The sequence below is a fragment of the Arvicanthis niloticus genome, chromosome 8, assembly GCF_011762505.2.
Source record: "Arvicanthis niloticus isolate mArvNil1 chromosome 8, mArvNil1.pat.X, whole genome shotgun sequence".
Lineage (NCBI taxonomy): Eukaryota > Metazoa > Chordata > Mammalia > Rodentia > Muridae > Arvicanthis > Arvicanthis niloticus.
This window is the reverse complement of record NC_047665.1, coordinates 69,374,193-69,388,605: the sequence shown is the minus strand read 5'-3', so window position 1 is coordinate 69,388,605 and position 14,413 is coordinate 69,374,193. Positions and strand designations below refer to the sequence as shown.

The 14,413-nt window shown below is 44.3% G+C and overlaps 2 protein-coding genes across 4 annotated transcripts; both read right to left on the bottom strand.

The window, feature by feature from the left end:
* Positions 1-9,468, bottom strand: Bmi1 (BMI1 proto-oncogene, polycomb ring finger). Of its 2 annotated transcripts, none has more exons than XM_034509778.2 (10): positions 9,224-9,468; positions 4,734-4,864; positions 4,339-4,435; positions 3,767-3,822; positions 3,627-3,677; positions 3,380-3,488; positions 3,264-3,303; positions 2,892-2,990; positions 2,576-2,656; positions 1-2,483 (listed from the first exon to the last, which is right to left on the bottom strand). In XM_034509778.2, the coding sequence occupies exons 2-10, from the start codon at positions 4,843-4,845 to the stop codon at positions 2,154-2,156; spliced, it is 975 nt and encodes a 324-aa protein (XP_034365669.1). In that variant the 5' UTR covers positions 4,846-4,864; positions 9,224-9,468; the 3' UTR covers positions 1-2,153. The 2 variants fall into 2 exon arrangements, with proteins under 2 accessions (XP_034365669.1, XP_076795680.1); XM_076939565.1 differs by lacking the exon at positions 9,224-9,468 and adding an exon at positions 8,859-9,012.
* Positions 9,469-10,432: 964 nt separating this feature from the next.
* On the bottom strand, positions 10,433-14,205 carry Commd3 (COMM domain containing 3). Of its 2 annotated transcripts, XM_034509779.2 has the most exons (8): positions 14,009-14,203; positions 12,635-12,746; positions 12,459-12,522; positions 12,324-12,358; positions 11,940-12,000; positions 11,798-11,854; positions 11,653-11,712; positions 10,433-10,787 (listed from the first exon to the last, which is right to left on the bottom strand). In XM_034509779.2, exons 1-8 carry the CDS (start codon positions 14,145-14,147, stop codon positions 10,728-10,730), a joined length of 588 nt encoding a protein of 195 aa, XP_034365670.1. In that variant the 5' UTR covers positions 14,148-14,203; the 3' UTR covers positions 10,433-10,727. The 2 variants fall into 2 exon arrangements, with proteins under 2 accessions (XP_034365670.1, XP_034365671.1); XM_034509780.2 differs by lacking the exon at positions 11,653-11,712 and having other exon boundaries at positions 10,489-10,787; positions 14,009-14,205.
* Positions 14,206-14,413: the final 208 nt, after the last annotated feature.

Genomic DNA, 14,413 nt, shown 5'->3' with positions numbered 1-14,413 from the left:
CATCTTTCTGTTGTTTTATTAAAAGACAAATCTTGACTGAAATATCCTTTTAAGCTTAAGCAATTTTCAAATCGAGTAAGGGTAAAAAGCCTCTTCCCAGATACAATAAATGGAAATGTTTTCAAGTATGGTGACACACTGCTTAGTAAGCCATAAGTGCCTCTGGCGTTTAACAAAAGCACTCTCAGAAGTAAGTCCATCATAGAGGATGAGATGTCTTTTGTCTTAGATAACACCGTGAAAACCTCGAGAAAAGCCTAGAAAAACGAGTTAAATTCACCAAAATTGGCAAACATTGGTAACTTTTGCTTCAAAGATTGTAAATAAACAGATACTTCTTTCATTGGGCTTTCAAGCAATATACAACAAAGCATTTACTAACAACATCATTTGAAGACAACAATGCATTTTCCTTAGGTTTTAGCTCTTACAATCCACTACACGGTTCCCAAAACATCTGCACATTGTGCTTTTCATAGCAAAATTTTAATTAAAGATCATAGCTATTTTCTAAATGAATATCCTTTTATTGAATTTTTCCAATTAAAAATGAAATTGAATTTTACATCTATAATTAGAAACGACACACACAATGGGACTGTACAAATTTAGGTCAAAATAAAAATATATGTATTTGTGGCTTCATAAAACATCATTTACTAAATCTTTAAAGAAAGCAGAAGTAACAGCAATATATGTAAAAGTAATGATTTAATGGCTATAAGCAAGACAAAGCAATAGAATTGTGCTTCTTTTGCAGACTGCAGACAATGAAATGCTTAGCTACAGTTTCCCATACAAACATGAAACAATATTCATATGGAATAAACATCCTCACAAATAACTGATGGCTGATAAACACACGCTAATAAGTTCGACCAAAGCAAAACTGAGACTTGGAGGGGTCATTCATATTTTAAATTCAACACGTTTGCTCTTATTTAAAACTACCTGTAGAAACTCATAATAAATTGCTCATATTTCCAGACATTACAGAGAAGGCAGATTCCTTTAACTATGAAAACAATTCTTAAATTTGAAATTACAATTGTGTCACATACACTAAAATAAATTGAAGATAAAATGCTTTACTTCAGCAATTAGCTGGTTGACTTTAAAATCTATTTTTGAATTCCACTGATAGTGTTTAAAAACACATTAATTCTACTTTAACCAATGGAAAATTAAAACACTATCTTTTTACTGCAACATTAATTTTGAAAATATTATTGGAGAAAAGCCAGTATTATGAAGCTCTGACATTTGCTTCTAAGTGGGAAAGAATCTGAAACTAGTTATCAACATTAAAACAAATTGTGTGCTGGTGGTAAGCCTCAGCATAGGGTGCACTGTGGTATCTGCAAAGGTCGAACCCATTTGGAGAAGTTTACAACTGTTTTTGAATGCATGAAACACAATATTTTCATAGTATTTATAAATATATCATACAACACTGTTTCCTGTTATGTCATATACCAATATGGCATTGTACAACAAGCATAATGCCATCTGATTCTTACAAAAGCGAATCATTTAAACAAGTCAGTAAAATAAACGGTAGTACCCGCTTTTTAGGCATACAGATTGTAAAACAAGTTTCCTTTGATCATTTTGCGTAGCAACAGAGAAGTAAAAATCAAACAGGAATTAAAATGGCTAAATATGCAAGAAATTGTTATTCACAGTGACATGGCTACATAGAATGCAGTATTCTATGCTTAGTCTTTCCATTTGCTGAATTTCAAGATAAAAAGCACTTGTTTTCTACAGGTTCACAAAACAGCATAATAACAAGAACAATCAAAGAGAATGTAATGTAGGCGTTAGCTGAGCTTAACAAACTATGGCCCAATGTCTACCCACTGTAGAACACTTCCAGATCCAAACAGTGGTCACAGAAACCATTTCACATCTTTCCTAACACAGAAAAAAATCTTGCCCGCCTTCTCAGAATCCAATTCTTTAGAGAAAGAATCTTTCTTTTCATTAACATCCATATTAAGTATCACATTGAGTCCATCTTTTATGGCCAAATTTAATGTCACTACAAAAGGAAGCAAACTGGACGACAGTCACATGTATTAGCATCTATAAAGCTGTAATGGATGAAGGTATCTAAATCAGGGGGTTGAAAAATCGTTTCCTTAACAGTCTTAACCAGATGAAGTTGCTGCTGACCCATTTATTGATGATTTTCGAGGTCTACTGGCAAAGGAAGATTGGTGGTTACCACTGGGGCTGTTGCTGGTTCCATTCATGGTACTGGAAATGTGAGGGAACTGGGGGTGAGGAGACTGGACTGGAGTGCTGGGGCTGGGCAGACAGGAAGAGGTGGAGGGAACACCTCCTGCTGGGCTGTTGGCCTTGTCACTCCCAGAGTCACTTTCCAGCTCCCCAGCATTTGTCAGTCCATCTCTCTGGTGACTCATCTTCATTCTTTTGCAAGTTGGCCGAACTCTGTATTTCAAAGGTAGTGGGCCATTCTACAACATTGAAAAGAAAAAGAAGAAAAAAAAACCCATTCAATTCTCTATCTGCACTGGACTAACATAATATATGGTAGAGAGCTACTTACTCTTCTCCAGGTATAAATGTAGGCAATGTCCATCAGTGTGTAGTAATCCTTTAAAGGTTCCTCTTCATACATGATGTCAATCTAGTGAAATATATTTCAGGTATTCAGTGACAAAGGACAAAGAGAAACACGTATGCTTTTGTTATTTAAATCTAATCCAAAATGCTTTAAAAAGCATCTTCACTAACCATTTTAAGAAGTATCTTAAACTTTGCCACCAAATTTAAGATTTATCTGTATTGCTTCTTAAGGTCCAGAATGAAAAATAAAAAACGTTCAAAATGTAAAATCTACATAAAATGCATGAGGTAGGTACCTGGAAAGTATTAGGTATGTCCATTTTACTCCTGAGAAACTTTCTCAAGTGCATCACAGTCATTGCTGCTGGGCATCGTAAGTACCTTTTATCATTCACCTAGGAGGACATTTACAAAAGTAATTGTCTTCTAATTCCTAACTTTCAGGTAAAAAAATGTCTGAATTGCCTAAATATGATAAAAAAGTACTAACAGTCACACCAAACTGCAACAATCTCAACTAGCTACATTTTGAATTTACTATTAAAAATACTTAGTCAACAAACTAACACAACTTGGCCATTTAATAATATCATATAACCCCTTAATATTCTAAAGGGCAACATCAAATCCTAAGTTTCTCCCCTGTACTTTTGTAATATAGAACATACCTCTTCCTTAGGCTTTTCCTTATTTACTTTCCGATCCAGTCTAAGAGAGAGAAAATTACTGGTGAAACAAAGTACCTAGTAACCACATGACCATAAAGTAGCTTTCTAGAACTCACCTGCTCTGATCAAAGAACTCAATAGACAAGCTTATTATCTCATCGTCAGTTATAATCCTCTTGTCTTCATCTGCAACTTCCCCTCTGTCTTCATTGGAGCCATTGGCAGCTATAAAGACATTTGAAAGTCAATTTTTAAAAACAATATTTTACCTATAAGAGGATAGAAGGGATACTTTAAACACAATAATTTAAATTGCTAGATTTTCTTTCCCATGTAAAATGTCTTTTGCCCCCAAAAGTTTACCATCTGCTGAAGGATTAGCTGCATAATAGTCTCTTCTTCTCTTCATTTCATCTGAAACATGTGAGGAGGAAAATGTAGAAAAGTGCTATAGTAGCTAAAATCAATGATTTAAAAAAAATTCATTGAATCAATGTACTCACTTTTGAAAAGCCCTGGAACTAATTTGTAGACAATATCTTGAAGAGTTTTATCTGACCTAAAAAAGTAAGAATCAATTAATATGGCAAAACTAGAGCAGCTCCTAAGTTTTGGGTGTCTGGGTGCTGAGGCTTTTGTTTTTGTGATAGAGTGAAGAGTGCCCTGGTGAGAGAGCCTGTGAGGAGGGCTCACAGCTGTTCTCAACCCAGCAGATACCCTGGAGTCGGTAATTAACTCTTCACATCCAAGAGTCAAGAGAGCTAGGCCTTTCATGTAACAGAGAATTCTAACTCTCACTAGTAAAAATAAAGAACATGGAAGTGTTGAAAAGACTATTCTTGTCTGTCACTAAGTCAATAAAGCTATGCACAAAAAGGGAAACTAATTCAGTTTTAAAGGACAGACACCTTTAAAATACTGGAAGAAAACCAAACTTGGTCTAAATAGTTATTAAAATAACAAGAAATTGAAAGTTCTACCCCCTATAAAACACACGTAGGGTATAAACTTCCTGCAAAGCAAAGCCAGGGATGCCAGTAATAATCCCCACCAGGGAATGGCAGCATCTTCCTACCTTATATTCAGGAGTGGTCTAGTTTTGTGAACTTGGACTTCACAAACAGGACAGTACTTGCTGGTCTCCAAGTAACGCACAATGCATGTTTTACAGACTAGAAATATGAACGTAAAAAGGTTTTGTGAGTTTAGAAAGTATAGGTTCAAACATTAATAGTGTCAGAACTGAAAATTCAAGGATGGGAAATGGGGAATGCATTTCTCAAAGTAAAAAAGTGAAACCAATTAATACCCTGAAAACTATACACTACCTAATTGTAACAAATCACTACATATAAAAGAAAGTAAACCTCACAATTGTGTACTAATATTGCCAAGGAATGCTGCAAGTGTTAATGGTCAGGATAAGCTGTGAAATACACAGACCCAAGAAGGCTAACACTGTGTACTCACAGGAATGTAGACATTCTATTATGGTAGTGGCATCAATGAAGTACCCTCCACACAGAACACATATTAGGTGGGGATTTAGCTCAGTGATCTTGATTCTGGTTGTTCGATGCATTTCTGCTTGATAAAAGATCCTGCAAGACACAAAAAAGTATTGGCTATAATTCAAAAAAAGAGAACTGAGATTATCTCCACAACTCCAAGTAACTGTATACTCTGAAACGCTGAGCGGTTCATAAAACTCGTTTAACACTGTACAGCTGGACTCTCCAGACGTTTTCCACAAAAGGAATTTACTAATGAGATCAGAATAACCTCCACTGCTAAATGGTGTAAAAGGATCCAACTAAATTTACTTCTCGCCTCTCAGGTCATTCCTGGAGCGAGATGAAAAGGTCTGGGATGGGGGCTGGGAACAGTGGATTCTGGTCTCTTTCTTTCAGCTGTCCTCCAGCTCCGCAGACACCACGCAGCTCTGCTGCGGCCACCACGAGGCCGCCGCAGATATTTACTAGCCTTTAGAGCTTGATCTAAGTCTCCGAATTTACTGTGGAATTTCCTGCAGGACCTCTAGTCAAAAACTTCGTGATTCTTGTTTAGACAGCTCAAGCAACCAGAACCTGGCAGAGCTCAAGCCCCACAAAGGGAAAGCGCTCAGTGAGCCTCCTGCATCCCCGGCATTTCCGGACTGGGTGCCGAGGAAAGAAGCACCTCGTGGGCCTCGGCTGAGGCCTGGGCGACGCGGACACCGGCGGGATGTGAGGGGCGGATCCCGAGGTGCCCCGGGCTAGGTCTTGTTCCGGATTCGGAACTCGCCTCTGTTGGGGTTTCCATAGCAACTTACACTTACACTTGGCATCCGGCCACCGCTGCAACTCTGCGCGGAGCTGGCCGAGCCCAGCCTCTGCGGGCGTGCGGGGTGGCGGACGCGGGGGAGGGGCAGGGCGGGGACGCAGGGTGCCGATCTTCGGGTGACTGCCACCACAGTCCCAACCCCAAAGAGAGTGCACTGGCCATTCCAGACACATTCCGGTCTCTTCCATGACCATTGCAAGGGAAGAGCTACGTTCTCATCTTGTCTTTTTCTGACTGTCCTGCTATCAATCGCTATGTCAGAAATTTTACTTAAGAGATCTTTTGAGAATTGCCAACTGTGCACTTAGCTGCAGCCCGGCAAGACTGGAGTTGCAGAGCCGTTTTTTTTTTTTTTTTTTTTTTTTGAACTGAACTTCTAAGGCTCCCTTCTCTAGTAAGTCCTCCAGTAGATTAGATGAGCCATGCAAAGTTTTTGGAAGGGCTGAATACTTAACTTCCATTTGAATAAACTATGCTGGAGGCAAGAAAAACTACTTTAGTGGGTGGTATAGTGACGAGGTGCAAAGACCCATGAGCCCAGCCCAGCCCCCAAGCTAAATGCAGAGTAATGGGGGGGGTGTCTTTTCCCACCTAACTTCCATACAATACTCACAAGATGAAATGATAATCCCAACAGATACATTTTAGAAAACTCACAATTGAGACCTATCAGCAACACCACACCAGAAAGCACCCAGGAAGTCAGTTACCTGTGTGGGATGTAGCCTCAATCGCTACCCTTTTATTTATTACAGAATCTACACCAAGACTGACCTTCTACACCTGACTGACAAAGCCTCAAAGCTGCATGTAATGAAAATCTAGGAACTTGCATAATTTGCAATAAAATGCACCTGTGACTTTAATGCTAAGGAAAATTTAATACAGAAGAGAGAAACACCAACCAGCATACCCCACTGGCTGGAATTAACAGGGATAGATACTAAGGATGGTCCAAACCCAAAACAAGCTTCTCTGAAAGTAACTCAGGGGCAACCAATGACTTCAACCAGAGAGCTTCTTTGGAATACTTGTTTGGAATTCTGTCAACAAACAGCATCAATCTAAGTAAAGTAATTGAGAAGGTGTAGATGAAATTATGCCTCTAAAAAGGAGCAAGATGCAAATTCAACCATACTTAGTGATTAAAGAGCACCCTGCCCGACTAAAGTCAACTCTCCTTGTGAAACCACAGGCTCTTTCCTGAAAAGAGCGAGGAGGTTGGTGCTCTGCCTTTGAAAGAAACCATATCCAATACTCACACCATACATCATGAAGTTCACACCAAAGGGTTCTGCCTTGCCTCCTCTCCATGTTACATTCTATTACATAACTGCAAATAGTAACCCAAAGAGCAGTCAAACCCCAATAGAAGGTGACCACTAGTTAGTTCTCTTGGAACATTTCAGTTACATGGACTTGACCAAAGCCTCTCAAATTCACCTTTAATTGGAATTCACACAACTGTCCTCCCTCAGTTGAAAATATTTTGGCCCTATTCCTATAACCATTTATAGTGCTAATCAATTATCACTTTGTTATTGATACAAACATCAATTCTTCTTTTTATCCTATTGGTTAGCACTGACAACCTCATGAAGACTTTAGAATGCTTGGTGAGACCTGAGAAACAACCTCTTGCAGCACAGAAACTGCTTATAAATCATACAAATGCAACAGGCATCAAATGCTGAAATACTCAACAGTCAAAGTGCAGCTTAATCAGTTGGAGCTGTCGGTTTTTAGCTGGAGGCCTAACACCAGTAATGTCAATATGAAGGAAAACAGAAGCAAGCTCTGGTGTTAACAAGCAGCTGGATCACTGCAACCTAAGAAATGCAAATGAACTCATAATCCCACTTGGGGCTCACAGCTCAAATGCAAGTATGGGTAAAGTTGGGAGTGACCTGACTGATGGGGAGAACTTTGCCTATTTGGACACTTAACTTACATTCAAGGGCTCAGTGGTCGATTGTCAATAGACTTATCAAATATATCCAAATGCCTACATGCCTTACTAAAGTTTGTGATTATATTTGAGTGTCTACCCACGCATACACAATCTTTTACATAGTTTAAAGATATTACAAGAGTATAATTTGCCCTCGTAGATTATTTCAAATATTTCCCTTTCATAGAAGACATGTAAATAAATCAATTTACTACAGATTATACAGTATATATATAATTTTACAAAAAAAATCAACCTCTTGATTAATTCTCCTTAATCTCACTAGTCTACTTGAGACCCAAATGTTACTACATAGTCTCAGTACATGGTTTCACTCATGCGCTCAACAATTTACATCCTCTAGTATCAAGTCTTTACTAGATTTTACAACATATTCCCAAAGGTTGGGGGGGGGGGCAAGCTCCTGTAAACATAGCTTGAACTACCATCACACATCTGCATTTGGGCAAACATGCCCAGAATTTTGCTACTTTAAGAGAAGGAGTTAATGCTCAATTCTCTTTCAGATATTGAACCGTGACCACTAAGCCCACTAAATCCTTTTATTGCAATTGGGAATGATCAAAGTCTCTCTCCTTGTTTATTTCCAATTATTAACTGTAAAGCTCTGGGGGAAAAAAATCATGCTCCAGCGCTGTCAAGTCCAAATGACTACGTAAACATAGGCAATCAACCCGTTAGTGCTCCTTCCCCGAAGCAGCCCCTTACTACGTGACCTATTCTGACATTTAGCAAAATCTATAAAACGCAATGAACCTAGGTCTCAGCTCATCCCCAAGGAAAGGGAAAACTTGTAATGTCTTCAAGGGAAAAGAAGAAAAAAAGGAGGGGGGAAGAAGTGAAGAGAGAAAGGGAGTTTCAGCAAGGCTAACGTTCAGTCACCGTCTTCACTCCAAAACAAAGCTCTAAATTTGAAATGCCCACCTCCCAGAGAGCTTGCCCCAAGTACTTATGGAACCCCTGTCCAAGACTCCCAACAAATACCACCTTGAAAACTTTACCCTTTACAACACAAATGCACAAGACCTTGGAAACAACTGGGAACCGCCATCTTACCAGCCATCCAATTTCACACAAGTGTCCCTCCAACTTAAGTTAATAACATTTTTGTCGGGGCTCCCCCCAGCCTAACATCCACCACGTCGGGATCGCTGCCCCCCACAGTACCCATCCCTATAAAATGGGGGCGTTCCCTGGAGGTTCAAAGACCTCCAGAGCCCTTTCTTCGGGAGAGGAGGGAAGCCACTGGACCCAGGCAGCGCCCGATCTCGGGATCCCGTCCCCGTTTCAGCAAAGTCTACCTCTCAACAAAGGGCGCAGCGGCCGCGGGAGCCGCGCAGGCTGGAGACACAAGTGCCGCTCTCGGGGACCATGTGCGGCGCGAGGGTGGCGGGGGGCGCTCGGGGGAGCGGGGAACTAAAACGTGGGGCGGTGCGGCGCGGCCGAGCGCGGGCGGCGGCTGGAGCGGCTGGAGCGCGGCCGGGCGGCGCTGGTGCGGGCTGCGGGGCGTCCGGCGCCGCGGGAGGCGGCGGGCGCGCGGGCGCGGGCGCGGGGCGCGGGCCGGTTGCCCACGCTGTCAGCGCCGCCGCCCCCCCCCCCTTTCCACGCCGCCCCGACCCCCACCAGTCCCCGGCCACGGCCCGTCGGCGCCTCGCCTCCTACGTACCCGGAAAGAGCGGCCGGCGCGAGGCGATCTGAGCGGGCGGAAAAGACAATGAAAGTTAAAAGTCGTTCAGCAGAAAATGAATGCGAGCCAAGCGGCCATCTTGGAGCGAGCTGCCGCCGCCGCTGTCAATGGGCACCGAGCGCGGCCAAGAGCAGCCACGGCCGCCGCGCTCCGCTCATGCCGCTCCCCCGCCGGCCTCCTGCTCGCGCGCTGCGGCCTCCTCCTCCCGCGCGGCCTCCTCCGCCTCCGCGCGGCCTCCGCCGCCGCCTCCTCAGGGCCTCTCCTCCTCCTCGGCGCAGCCGCCGCCTCCCGGCCGCGCTCGGGGGAGGGCGCGCAGAGGGGCCGAGCCGTATTATTCTGCGGGGCTGGGAGGTGTTGCTAAGCCTGCGCGGGGCTCCCTCGCCAACCTCCCCATTGTCTCGCCCGGTCTCTGCCTTTAATACTACGATTATTATTTCAGACTCGCGTGGGGGAGGCGGACGGGCGGGGGGCGCCGAGTGTGCTTGCGGGCGGGGAGGCGGGGGAGGGGAGGAAGGATGAGGAGGGGGAGGGGAGGGTGGAAAAAAATGCACCGCTGAAGGCTGAGTGGAAACTGACACCGGCTCCAAAATGGCTCGGAGTCCGCCCGCCCCCTCCCCCCGCCCCCCGCCGGGTCACGTGCTCCCCTCATTCCTTAAGGGCGGCCTGGGAATTAGTGTCGGTGTAGTCGGGCCCGTGGCCGCCCCCTCCCCTGCGCGCCGCGCGCCCAGCCCCCTCCCCTCGCAGCGCGCCGCGGCCGCGACGGAGGCATTTCTCCACAGCGCCACACGCCGAGTCTCGGCGCGGCCCGCTCGGCCCCGCACGCCGCCCCGCCCCGCCCCCCACCATGTCTCCCGCTCGCGGCGCACACGTCCGCGGGGCCCGCCGCCGGGGGCGCCCGGCCGCTGCCCCGGCTCGGCCCCGCCGAACCTGCGCCGAATCCGGCCCTCGGAAACAACAGCGGCCGCCCCGCCCGCTGGCGGCCGAGAAGAGGCGCGCGCGGATAGCAGCCGAGCTGGCTCCGCGCGCGGGGTCGGGCCGGCCGTGCGCAGGTAACGGGCCGTCCCGGCTGCAAGCACGACTCCCCGCACACCTTTCCCCGCGACGCTTAACCGGGGTAAAGCGGGCGTCCGAGCCAGCTGCTTTGCACACTCGGCCATTCATACACAAACTCCAAACAGAATACCGCCCTTCTTGTGGGAATACCACCTTATTTATTCAGGGTACGATACTTTGATAGGGCTTGAAAACGCTCAAAAGATAGAAGGAATGTAAGATTAATACTGAAAATTCAAATGCTTAAGAGTTTCCCTCTTAAACATTTCACATGTGTAGAAAAAAGTGTCAAAATTGATGGTTGGCATAACTTCTAAAGGGAGCTCTTTTCTACTGAAAATGACATTCAGCTCGCACGAACGATGGTCTTGCAGGAGACAAGGCGCGTCTGGTTTTCCTCTAGGTTCCTGGGGTCATCAGCCTCCCCAAGTTACAACTGAGTTGCTCTTTCCAGGCTTTTTGAAGCATCCTTAAGTTTTCCCACCAAGTCCTAGAAGATGTACAACTCTTGTTACAACTTGGGGATACAAGTAAGGAAGCACCCAACTCTGAAGCAGCTGCAAGAAAAAAGGTCGGAATAACACCTATGGAGTCTAAGGGATTTTAACCGCTGGCAAATCACTTTGAAAAGAAGCGCTTTTCCTACAGGATCTTGTCTTCCAATCAGCTATTCAAGTTCTGATTAAAAGAGAATTTCTAACAGAATTTTTGCAGGCAGGGAATATCTAAATCATGTCTCAACTTCTCTAAAGTTATGATTCACACACATTTTCTGTTTAAAGTTTCGCTAGTAATTAATCTGAAATTACTACAGATGTCTTTGGAACATTCAATTTCATCCAGATTTTCAGGGATGATCTTCACTTTATTTAATTGGTAAGAAATTCGTTATCATATCCATCAATGAACGAAGTTTTTAATTTTTTCAGTTTTACACTGACAATATTAACAGTTTTAAGAACTTATATGTCCTTTCCCTTTATAGGGTAATTTAAAACTCCTGCTTAAAGCTTTGTTAAGTTGAATTTATGAAAGGCATTTTTAAATTCGTGCTCTTACTTTTGCTCAGTTTTATTGAATCAGATGCATGATGAAATGAAGGAAAGTGTGCTGAACTCAAACTTTCAGAAGTTATCTTTAAATTAGGGAAACCAGAAAATTTAGGCTACTGGAGATGTTACTATATAACTTTTAAAAGTGAAGTCTATGTTAAAGTTCTGCTTTCCACTCTCCCTTTGCCATTAGAACCTAAACCAACCTTCATTATCTGATGCTGGGAAGATTATATTTTGAAGTTTCCATAACAGTTCTCAAACCCCCATTGACATAAACATGTAAAGATCCTAATACTGTACCTGTAACTGTTCCATGTTACAACTAAAATTAATCTCTGGGTAGGATTGGGAATCACTGTTCTAAGGAAGAAAAAAAGTTTGTTTATATAAAGGATATTAAAATTTTTATTACACATGTAATTTTTAGAGAAAGATCTATACATACCTCTACATTTAAGGTCACCAAATATCCAGGTCGGTACATCTTATGAAGCTGGTTGGTCTAAAACAACACAAAACATCAGTCTTTAACCTAAAAAAAAAAAAGTTCCTCTACATCCCTCTACAGAAGAGCTTGTTATCTTTACCTTTATCTGATACTCCAAGCGCCAAGAGACATCAGTTATATGAGGGAGAGATCTGCCTAGACTGAAAGACAATGATAATTTTGTAGTATCTACAGAAAAACTTTCAGAATCTACTCAATGGTGCCTTTCTCTCCTCCACTCTGAGCTTAGAGACTGTTGAACTTATCTTCAGTTTCAAGAGTGAAAGCACCCCAACTAAGATTATGTCAGGCTCTACCTTAAAAACATTAGCTCAACTTCAACTCTTCCACTTGCCCTTTGGCCCTTTATTTTGGGTCAGGGTCCCAAATTTTTTGGCCCTGTTTTGTTTCACATCAGCACACTCCATTCATCATTACCCACAAGTGAAAAGTGACCCAGCTTGACACCTAATACAGTACCTACCTTCCCAGTAGGATTTCTAGAGAATTCTTATTATTCTGGGAAAGAGGAAAGAAAAGGAAAGAAAACACATTTTTGCAAACAGCAGGAAAAGGTGGGGGGTACTAATTGTTAATTTAAAAGTTTAAAGTAAGTAACCTGATACTCCGTGCAAAACAGTTCTATTCGCTCTCGGTCAAATTTACAGTCTTCTAAATAAGTGCTGGGGTGGGGTGGAGAAATAAAGCAAGGTTTAGTCTCTACCTTTAAAAACTGAAATTACAATCACAAAGATACCACTTAAAAGTAAATGGGCGTTTAGATAAAGCCTGTACCTTAAAGTAGACTTGTCAACTTGGTGCTTTCCTGCCTCCAGTATGTAAGTTGCAGCTGCTGCATGGCAATGCTTTAAAATCACTGGGTCGATATGTTTCAAGTCTGGGTGATCTAAAATAAATTAATTGCTAATGATTACAAATCCTTTAGACCCCTGTTCCTAAGAGGAATATTTGGTTTTGGTAAAACTTTATTTTTAGAAAAGATAAAAAAAAAATCTATTGTAAATGGATGAGGTGAACAAGGTCAACTGCAAAACAATAAAGAGAATATATCAATAATCTGCTGCCACTCTCTTTTCAATCACCTTCTTTTATTTTGTCTTCATTTTTTTTTTTTTTTAAGAATACCTCAAAGGGGGGCAGTGCTTGCTGGATGGACTGAAAGCAAAGGAGAAACTGAAGGTAGTTTACACAGTGTAAATTTCAAAATGAACAATTTTCAAAAGATGACATTTTAGAGTAATTGGCTACGTGAACATAAATACATCAAAGAAACTTGACAGGAGGGCATACATTAGCATGCACAACAGAAATGTCAAAATCCCATTCACATCTTCAAGTCTACCGCCCCCCCCACCCCCACAGCTCCGAGACGAACCCAGGTGGTGGTTACTATTTTTTATTTTTTGGCTTGAACAGCTTCCACGTTCAGATTTTTTGTCCAAGTGTCTAGTATGAAACTAGAGGTGGAGGGGGCTTAAGGAGTTCTGGGATGTGTTGATAGATTTGAGGAAATTATCTAGAAGTGATTTGTCTTAAAGTACGCTCTTAATCCATTATGACAACTGCATTCTGCGACCAGACATTTTAAAAGTCTCTCTTCCTGGTAACCGCTGCAGAACAAAAACATTATGCGTCCTACTTGAAGGTTCTGGGAGAAGAACCTGGGCTTAACACACCGAACGCCTGTGCTGGAGTGATCACAGGATCCCGAGGTGTTCTCTAGCTTGGAAAATGTCAGTGCTATTTGACCCAGCCGTTACTTCGGAAACAGCCCCTTTTCAACCCCCTCTAGCCCAGCCGGGGGGAGGCTGAATAAGAGGACCTCCCCAGTTGAAGTCCAAGTGTCAAAACAGCCGCAGCCTCCGAGAAAACCCCACACATTTAGGCCACAAACAAGACTTGAACGCGGCTTTACAAAGGAACAAAGAGACTGGCAGGGAAACCAGGCCAGGAGCGTGGAGCTGGCCGCGCGTAGGTGCCCTGCGGGGGCACAGCGGCGCTCAGGGCCAGCTCGGGTCCCCACGGTCGGGCCGAACACTGGGCGAAGCCCGGGGACTTGCCCGGGCCGGAACTGTGCCCAAGGCGCCGGGTTGGCGGCTCTGCCGGGCGCCCCTCCGCCCAGGCCGCGGCGGCGGGCGAGCCGCTTACCTAGCGCGGCCTCGTCCGCCCGGGCGTCCAGCAGGCTCTGGAAAGCCGCCCGGAGGAGAAGTGCGAAGGCGTTGGAGTCAAAGGAACCGGGATCCGCCAGCGTCTGGATGCCTCTCTGCACATACTCGGAGAGCTCCATTGTGAGCGCGCCGTGACCTTCGACATGCGCACCACGTGACTCGGGACGCGCGCCCAGCTGATCGGGCGCGCGCACCCGCCGCTTGGCGGCTCGGGATGGTTCGGAGACGGCTCGGGACGGTTCGGAGAGGTTCGGGCGGCGGCTCGGGGAGGTTCGGGAGGGTTCGGGAGAAGCTCGGGCGGCGGCTGGGCCTCTCGCCTCAGCCGCCCTGCGGGCCTCGGGCGGGACGCGCCGGCCTTTTCCACAGTCTCGGAGCAGCTGGCCGC